Below are 9,733 nucleotides of genomic sequence, written 5' to 3'. Positions count from 1 at the left end.
TCAGTGAAAACTAAGACAAGTGGGAAAATATGACTGTACTAATATTGAATAATGATACAAACCAACTGCATGAAAAATGAGTCATACAAAAGTTCTCCCACATTTTTTGCAGTTATGAAGCAGTAACAATTTTAAATGCAATTTTAAGTGTAAAAAGTCAGAACAAAATATAAAAGATGCAACATTTATAAAAAAGACTGAACAGAACAATGCAATATTTGATGACCTTGTTTCACATTGTTTTCTATTGCACGTGTTAAAGTCAAGTGACCTAACTTTTACAAATTCCTTTTAAATCTGATAGAACTGTTTTATTTAACTTTTCCCTTACTGCTATCTTTAGATTATTGAATGTAATGTTCCTGCTCAATTTAATTCCTTATAAAATGGTGTTTTTTAAGATGCAGGATTATTTTTTATTCTGCATATGCACATTTCATTTGTATCTTAACAGACCGAACTAAAGTAATATAATGCAACATGAAATATAATTACATTAACCTTTTGTAGTTCTTATTAATAACTTCATACCAAATATGCTACTGGAAGTATTTCTTTTTCTTTTAACCATGCAAAAATAATTAAAAAAACATAGCACTGATCTTCAGCAATGTTTTCTTACAATGAACAAACCAGAGTCCATAGCAGTTTTCAACGTAGTGCAAAATTAAAGAGTTAACCATTTCCATTAACTAACTGCACTCCATTTATTTTTAAATTGTGAGCAATTTGTTATGAAAATGGTCAAATAGGACAAAAGAGATTAACTAAGCCCAATGGGTAAATTCATGAAGTACATATCTTGTGACTCTTTAAAAAAGGCTAATATAACCATGATTCTAATATGTTCCCTTAGTTACTGGTTCCCCAATTAAATTAAGGTGGCTAATTGTGGGAAAATTAGAACCACCAGGTTGGTAAACATTAGGTACTTGCTCTACTAAATTTTTATCTTGCTAAAAACCTTAAGCACTTCCCAGAAGTGTCCAGTTGCCCTAGCTTTTGGAGAGTATCTCTACTTCATGCACTTAAACTTCTTCCCTTTGAAGAGTTCATCCTAGGTTATCTTTCGGTATCTTTGTGCTTTGGGTAAAACATCAGCTGCAGTGCAGAGGTTGTCCTGTAGACCTTTCATCAGAGTTCATTATGGGAGTTCTTATCAGCAGCTTTGAACATCAGGATTGAATTGAAGATTTTTAGGGCTGGTCCCAGTTTAATGCTCATTATTTTGACAATGTCTGCTTGAGTCATTAGAAGAAAAGCTTCTCCATCAATTTGCTTAAAGAAAAAAAAAACCTACGTGTTAATGACTTCACACAGTTATGAAGGTAATTTCAACTCTATAACAGTAATTTAAAATGGGACCAAAGTATCCACTTCAGATATATCAAAATGGGATTTGTTAGTCTTAAAAGTAAATTCTATTTCTGAACTCTCCTTTTTTGATCGCATGAGAAATATTTCTCAGCAGTGCTTATCAGCTTACCTGCAAGAACGCTGTCCCTTGTGTGCACTATCGGTAGTATAAGTGATTGAGTGTAAGAACAGAGATCAGGATGGCTTTTGTAAAAACTACTTCAGAATTGTTTGAGTGCCTATTCAGCTCATGCCAATAAGATTCTACATAGTTAAGGATTTCTTTTTACTTGTACCAAAGAGATACGACGCCAATAGGAATAATTTGTCTCCTAAAATACAGAGGCAAGCCAGAAGCATGTTGTTTAAGATGCTTTCCCTGTATTTAGGAGGGCCATGTAAAGGCTTCAGAAGAACTGCTCTGGAATTTATTTATTTATTTATTTATTTATTTATTTATTTATTTATTTGGCTTGTATGCCGCCCATCTCCCCCACGGGTGACTCTGGGCGGCTCAAAATAAAAAAGAAGAAATACAATTCTCTCCAAGATGGCTAAAAACTATAAATAATTAAAAAACATATTAAAAATACCCTAAAAAACCTCCTCTAATTTTGGTCCTATAAAAATCTGTAAGATGCTGGGGGGGGGCAACCCATCATCCCACCAGCCATCTCCACAGGTGCGGGCCCCCCTCTGGCCCCCAGGCCTTCTGGCAAAGCCAGGATTTAATACCTTTCCTGAAGGCCATGAGGGAGGGGGCACACCGGACCTCAGGAGGCAGGATGTTCCATAGGGCGGGCGCTGCAGCAGAAAAGGCTCTCTGCCTAGACCCCACCAATCAAAATTCCCTGACCGGTGGGGTCTGCAACCTGCCCCTTCTGCTGGACCGAGTGGGATGGGCTGAAGTGACCAGGGCGAGGCGTTTCCTCAGATAACCTGGTCCCGTGCCATGAAGGGCTTTAAAGGTGATGACCAACACCTTGAATTGGACCCGGAAACAAACTGGTACCCAATGCAGCTCACGCAACAGCGGTGTTATATGTGCCCTCCTAGGGGCATTAAGAACTGTCCGCGCCGCCGCATTCTGCACCAGCTGTAGCTTCCGGATACTCTTCAAGGGTAGCCCCATGTTGAGCGCATTACAGTAGTCCAACCCAGAGGTGACCAGGGCATGAGTGACCGTGCGGAGGTCCCCCTGATCCAGGAAGGGGCGTAACTGCCGCACGACACGAAGTTGTGCAAAGGCCCTCCTGGCCAAGACTGCCACCTGCTCTTCGAGCAGGAGTCGTGAGTCCAGGAGAACCCCCAGATTACGCACCGGGTCTGTCTGGGGTAGTGCAACCCCGTCAAGAACCAAAGATGACAAAGTCCTAGATCTTGAGGCTCCCCGTATCCACAGCCACTCCCTCTTACCAGGGTTCAGCTGAAGCCTGTTGTCCCCCATCCAGGCCCCCACAGCCTCCAGGCACCGCGAAAGGGCAGTCACAGCATCACTTAAGGCACCTGGGATGGAGATGTATAGTTGGGTATCATCAGCATACTGATGATACCTCACTGCATGGCGCTGGATGATCTCATCCAGCGGCTTCATGTAGATATTAAATAGGAGCGGTGAAAGCACTGACCCCTGTGGCACCCCACACAGTAGGGGCTGGGGGCCAGACCTCTCGCTCCCTATCAACACTGATTGGGTTCGGCCTTGGAGAAAGGAGTTGAACCAGCACAGCATTGTGCCACCCAACCCCAACTCCTGCAGCCGACCCAAAAGGATACCATGGTCGATGGTATCGAAAGCCGCCGAGAGGTCAAGAAGAGCAAGGATGGATGCACTCCCCCCATCCCGCTCTCGCCAGAGATCATCTAAAAGTGCGACCAATGCTGTTTCTGTCCCATAACCAGGCCTGAATCCTGACTGATAAGGGTCCAGATAATCCGTTTCCTCCAGGATCCTCTGAAGCTGCCGCACGACCACCTTTTCTACCACCTTCCCTAAAAAGGGGAGGTGGGAGACTGGATGAAAATTGTCCAGGAGGGTGGGGTCTAGCGACGGTTTCTTGAGGAGAGGGCGGACCAAAGCCTCTTTGAAAGGCTTCGGGAACACCCCCTCCTGCAAGGATGAATTAACCACCGCCAGGACCCACCCTAAGGTCACCTCCTTGGTAGATCTAACTAACCAGGAGGGACATGGATCTAAATCACGGGTGGTCGCACTGACAGCCCCGAGGACCCTGTCCACTTCCTCAGGGACAACAGGATCAAACCGCTCCCAGATAACTGGGCAAGAACGCTCCCTGGGCAGCTCTTCTGGACCTACTCCATGCTTGGCTTCCAACTGAAAGCGGATCTGAGCAATTTTATCCATCAGGTGTTCAGCAAATTCCTCTGCACGACCCTGCAAGTAGTCCTCCGGCCCCCCTTTCCCCAGGAGGGCCCGGGTGACCCTCAACAGGGCTGCAGGGTGACACTCTGAGGATGCAATAAGAGCAGAGAAATATTGAGGAGAAGAAATATGCAGGAAAACCTACAAAGCTCTTTTCATGTTCTTGAAGAAGCTGCATCATTGATGCTGAAACTGCCTGCAACTGCCTCTGCATGTGTGTGCATGCACAGCCACTTCAAGCAAATTCAAGATGAGATATTTGTGTGGGTTCCAAAGCTCCCTTTTCACAGGATTAGCACAGCCATGATAGGTAGCTTTTGAAAGCTGTCCCAATGATTATATGTCAATTCCTGCATGGCAATTATAACTCTTTAGTTGGGTTAAAAATAAAGAGGATATGCAGTAAAGTTTTTATATTGTATCATATCCTTCAGAGAAATCCTCGGATTTTCTATTACAGTGGTACAGAAGTGTTTTTGTTTTCCTAAATGTTTTCTCTCGGTATTCACCCAGACAGCAGTGTCATCGAAGTGTTCCCCTTTTTTCATTTCTTCACAAGCAATAAATAGCGATGGAGAACTTAAAGTCTTCCTGATAGCATTGAATTACAATTATACGCACTGCTCACCATCCTGGTTGGAATGGTACTAGATTAGCAAAGTTTAAAAATTCACAAGTTTGTTATGCATGCAGTAAAAAACATTCCACTATATTAAAATAGAATTAATGTATTTAAAAAAGGTTAGTATCACTGCTGGATTTCTTTTTATTGAATCCCTTGCTTCACATTGAAAATTTGAACTTGCCAGACATTGGACACTTCCACACGTACACAACATTGTCACATACTGTACTTTAAAATACATTTTAAAAAATTCTAACAAACCATGCTTAAATAAAGGAATATTGCCTTTTTTTTTTTTAAAGGCCTTCTTGCCTTGATTCAAGAAAAAGGAACTGAATTTAAAAGTTCCACTTGAATTTCTAGGACAAAATTGTTTACAGATTCTATTCTATTTCACTGAAATCAATTTTAAGACACTTTGGTGAAAACCATGCTGAAAGAATGGTCTTCAGAAATGAAATTAAAAACAGGGCTGGTTTAATGTAAAAATATTGTTACCTTCTGCCAACTAAACATTAATATGAAACCCTGTAAGAATATTGAAACTGGATCACCAAAGGGCTGATCTATTATACTCACTTCATCTTTGAACACTTTGCCATGCTCCTCACAACCTGGCAAACTCCGTATGAATTCTGAGACCTGCCAACCAATTTTAACAGAGTAAAAGAGTAAAAATAATAGAATAACAGTCCATTTAGCTCATTATCTTGCTTCAAAATGATAGGAAGTAGAAAAATCAGTAAATGTTTGTTTCAAAAGATGGCTAGGGTCCTATGCCTTCTTCCAATTTTATAAATAGTGACAGTCAAGCTCTCTAAACCCTATACTTTACTTAACCTCTTTTAGTCCTGTTTAAAGTAATAGCATTTCATCTGCAAACCATGGATTCCACCTCTTCAATTTTATTGGCCGATGTAAATGATGGCCAAGGTTACTTACCATTTAGACTCTAACCCCCATCCCACTCCGTCTATGCTGCCTCACTGCAGCAGGAGGTATTCCTGGGAGGGATGAGCAAAGAATGTTGGGAGCGTATGCCAAGAATATATACTTCCAGTGGGATCAATCAAGCCATGAAGGTCATCCCAGCTGCCCAGCTAAAGCAAGCAGGCACCTATATCGAGTAGCAGCAATACAGGAAGATGCTGGAGATGGATGATCACTTTAGTGACATTAGCAAAGACATACTGGATGGGAGAAGGCAGTGATAAACCAACCTGTATTTTACCAAGAAAACTAAATTGATAGACAACGTAAAGTGATTGATATCAGGGTTGGATGGCCCTCAACATGCTACTGATGAGGAGCTGAGAATATTTTGGAGTATTAATGTTGTTTATTACACAGCTAGATTAAAACCTTCAGGACCTCTAGTTGCCGATACTGCCAATCAGGAAAAGAAAATCCAAAGTTGCAAACACAGAATTATGGTGGGAACATGGAATTTAAGAAGCAAGAACATAAGAAAACTCAGCACATTGAAAGATGAAATGAATTGACTACATATTGACATCTAAGGCATCAGCAAAATGAAATGGATGCTTTCAGTCAGAAAATCATACCATTTACTACTCAGGACATGGGGAGGAGGGGAAGGAACAGTGTTGCTTTCATAGACAGAAAGGATTCTGGGAACAGAACACTACAGAGAGTCCAGCACCAAAACCAGCCTGTTTCATCCAGAACACCATGCAGAGAATAGTTTGTATTGCTTCCAGTTTGAAGGAATAACATCCAGAGTGAAATGATCTGGAGGAGAAATAGAGCATGCCAATGTTCTGTAAAATGTCTCCAGAATAGTAAGCTTTGGACCTACCTAAAAAGAAGTGAAGTTTGAATCCCCTTAAGAAGATACTTATTTTGGACTTTGTGACCTGTACTAAAATTATTCTATGGGAAGGTACAAGAAAAATATAGTCTGCCAATAAACTTAAAATTCAGTTTACTGAAATTCAGAAGAACAAGATAAGGGTGCAAATACAGAGCCAAAGCCCTCACACACATCATCTGTGAGATCCCCCATCTTTCTCTCAAGGCAAAGAAATCAGACACTGGATTCTCTATTCTGTCACTTTTATGGCAGTGATGAAGGAAGAAAATGGGAACAAGTTATCTTTAAGGCATATTTAGAAAGCCAGTGTGGTTGCAGCATTGCTAGGGGCAGAGGGACACCATGGAAGATCAGTGGGGGAGTTAGGACCCACTCACTCTCAGCCTGACCAGCTTCACTGGGCTGTGGTTGAGGGGAAAAATAGGAAGAGGGAGTGTATGTATGCCACCTTGAGTGCCTGAATGAAAAGTAGGATATAAATCTAACAAATAAATAAACAGGACAATACAAAGTATCTTTTTCCTGACAAAGACAGAAAAAAAAACCCCACCACTCTTTAGGACATAAAACTATAAACAGATTAGCTTTAACTTTCATTAGCCTACATTATTATGACAGAACATTCTAAACAGCAACACCTCAACACCTCAGAGTCACTACCTAAAAGTAAAAGGGACAAAATCAAAAGAGCAACAGAAATATGTAATGAATATATCATCATAATAGATGATATTTTCTGTACTATAGAACTCTATTGAGCAATGTTAGCTGACAGTGAACATCAGTGAAAATTCCATTTTATAAACATAATTTTTTATTAAAGATTTTTTTCATAAGTAAAAAAAAATCTAATAAGGAAAAAAGAGAAAGAAAAAGTGCAAAGAAAAAAAAGAAAAGCAAAAAAGAGAATCAACTAAAGAAATTAGATGACTTCCAACCTTCCTTTCAACAGATATTAACAAACCCATCATCTCCCCTCCCTCTTAACTATTCCAGAAATCCCTTCAGCCCCTTATTTAATTCTCATCTTTTTCAGTCATTAAATCCATAAATCATTTCACTTTTTTCTTCTTTTAGCAAAAAGTCCATAAAAGGTTTCTGGTCTTTTAAAGTGAAAATTCCATTTTCAGCCATACCTCATCTGTGCTCCATTTGGAAACTTTACTGGCAGGAATTCCAGCCACCGTAGGAAGGAGCTTGCTCTGCTGTTCCCACCGCAATGGAAATCCAGGAATTGTGAGCTTGGAAGATAAAATGACAGGCTGCAGATGGGAACTTCTGCTATTGGTTTCCTTGCTGTCTGCAATCAATAATAAAACAAGTTTTAGATCTAATTATAAACCGTACACACAAATGACCACACTTGTAAAGAATAAAAGGTATTTTCAGTTTCACATATTCATCACATTTTATTATTATCAAATAACATTAAGAAATAGTGTAACCTATACTAATTATTTCTAAGTTAGATATGTAACTATATTTTCTTTTAGGTACCTTATGTGTTTATTTTTCAGGAAAACAATGCACTGGAAGCTGTTGAGTCATCTTTCTTCCCCTGTCTTTGAAAGTGTACCATTGTTTCAGCTCCAACCGGAAAGATGCCTAAAGCTGTGATTCTCACAACTTTTTTTTTTTTAACTCCTCAAGTTATAAACCTGAAATTTCTCACTGGGCACTCCAGTGTAACATTTTTGTTCAACTTACCTGCAATCTCCTTTCTATGGTTGCCCATAACTGCCAGTTCCACAAACCCACCACAAACTCGTCCTGACTGATCAACTCACAGCTTTTCAATAACAAGCCACCTAACACACATGAAAGCTTGACCTCTAGACTCTCCTATGTGAGACTGCTTCTCCTCCGTTTTTACAGGTTGAACTGCACTCTTTCTTTGTCTACAACTACCAGTTTGATGATGATGATGATGATGATAACAACAATATACTACTTTGTTAGCAAGTTCTCTATTCCGTACACTGCCTAGAGTCCTTTGGGATTTAAAAGATTTCTATCTCTTCAAAATAATAAATAAGTAACTAAGTACCACCTCTAGTCATTTAGTGTTATTCATTATTTGTATGTTTACTTATATCTTGATTTTTTGCCATCATGAACTCCATGATATTGTTCAGGGGGGTTTGCCCTATACCCTAAAAGCAATTTAAAACAAAACAATCCTATAAAGGCAACATAGTTTGGCTCAAAATGGACTTTTCCTGAAATGCTTCATTAATGAAATTATTCCATAAAGCCAATTTAAAGTATTAATTTGTGGCATTAGAAAAACTCTTGTATAGCAAGTATAGCATGAAATAACAGTTACCTTTGGTTTCATTTACAGACAATTCTTCATTTTCCATTTTTCTTTCTTCACAACCATCTTTCCCAGCAAGTTCCTTGGTGTGTTCTCCCCTAAGTAATACAAAACTTTCACATTTAATTAACTGGTAATGATAAAAATGTGGTGTTTTTTTCACTTCCAGCTAGCCATTTTATAAGATGTGTAATATAAATTAAAATGTATCATATACAAAATAAAATATAATATACAAATTGAAATCAAATTATTTCTCAAAACAAATGCTAACAAGTCTAGTTTCATAAATAACTAACTTGCACAATCAACTTTGCTGGCTACTATATAATATGGTATAAAACCAAGAACCAACATAACATTTCTACCTCCACTGGCTTCCACAAATAAAGCACAAACCAATGATATTTTTAGATCTCTAAAAGGCGAAGTGTTTTCTCTAGAGTGGGGCATCAAATAACATCATTTTAAGCTCCTTCCAAAATGTTATTAAGTGTTAACTGATGGGTTCAAAGATAATTGAGTCTACAGAATGGACACCAGATATATAAAACCCCAAAGATGTGATATCACATTTCTAGTGAATGGAATTGACACTAGACCCTCTGATCTACAGACCATATTACTTGTTCAGGCATGTAAAGTATTTAAAAAGTATGAAGCCACCAAGTGATAATATGACTAAATTCCAAGCCAATACAGAGACTGCCTCAAAAGATGCAGAAGTTCAAGAAAAGTGGGGAGCTACAGTTCTGGACATGAACAAAAGATTGAAGAGTGAAGACAGGAAGATGCAAGCAAACCACCATAATAACTCAGAAGTAAAATAATCAGGACATGAAACAACTGTTTTGCAGTCTCAGCGGTCAAAAACTAAAGGCTCTGTATACTCCTAGTCTAGCAATTACCCATTTATCCATCCATCCAATATATATAGCCTCCCATCCACCCAAGGAACTCTGGGCAGTGAACAAAATAAAACCAAAAGAAACCAATTCCATTAAAACCAAAAGAAACCAAATCAAGGCCCCAGTAAAAATCTAAATTCCCACTTATCACATATATTCATGCCAGAGCTCCAGAACTAACATCCCAGCCCCAATGCCTGGAGGAAGAGCCAGGTCTTCATAGCCTTTTGAAAGACCAAGAGTTAGGGCATCCTATTTCAGGGGAAACTGTTCCATAGGGCCAGAGTCATGACAGAGAAAGCATGCTTCC

At 39.3% G+C, this 9,733-nt stretch overlaps 1 protein-coding gene across 3 annotated transcripts in view; it reads right to left on the bottom strand.

The window, feature by feature from the left end:
- Positions 1-15: 15 nt before the first annotated feature.
- Positions 16-9,733, bottom strand: part of L3MBTL3 (L3MBTL histone methyl-lysine binding protein 3) — a 77,837-nt gene continuing 68,119 nt past the window's right edge. For 2 of the 3 annotated variants that reach the window (XM_007437397.3, XM_088140732.1), the window contains exons 19-22: positions 8,525-8,613; positions 7,335-7,498; positions 4,944-5,006; positions 17-1,278 (exon numbers count right to left, since the gene is read on the bottom strand). In XM_007437397.3, the coding sequence (XP_007437459.1) occupies positions 1,135-1,278; positions 4,944-5,006; positions 7,335-7,498; positions 8,525-8,613 (460 nt within the window). In that variant the 3' untranslated portion in view covers positions 17-1,134. Of the gene's footprint in view, positions 1,279-4,943; positions 5,007-7,334; positions 7,499-8,524; positions 8,614-9,733 lie in introns of all 3 variants that reach the window. The other variant, XM_088140737.1, reaches the window with a different exon arrangement.

Source organism: Python bivittatus, unplaced genomic scaffold (genome assembly GCF_059951505.1).
Source record: "Python bivittatus isolate LINGU-HERP-01145 unplaced genomic scaffold, Pbiv_v1 ctg000020_np1212, whole genome shotgun sequence".
Taxonomy (NCBI): Eukaryota; Metazoa; Chordata; class Lepidosauria; order Squamata; family Pythonidae; genus Python; species Python bivittatus.
Note: the sequence above shows the minus strand (reverse complement) of the source record. Positions and strands in the feature narration are given on the sequence as shown.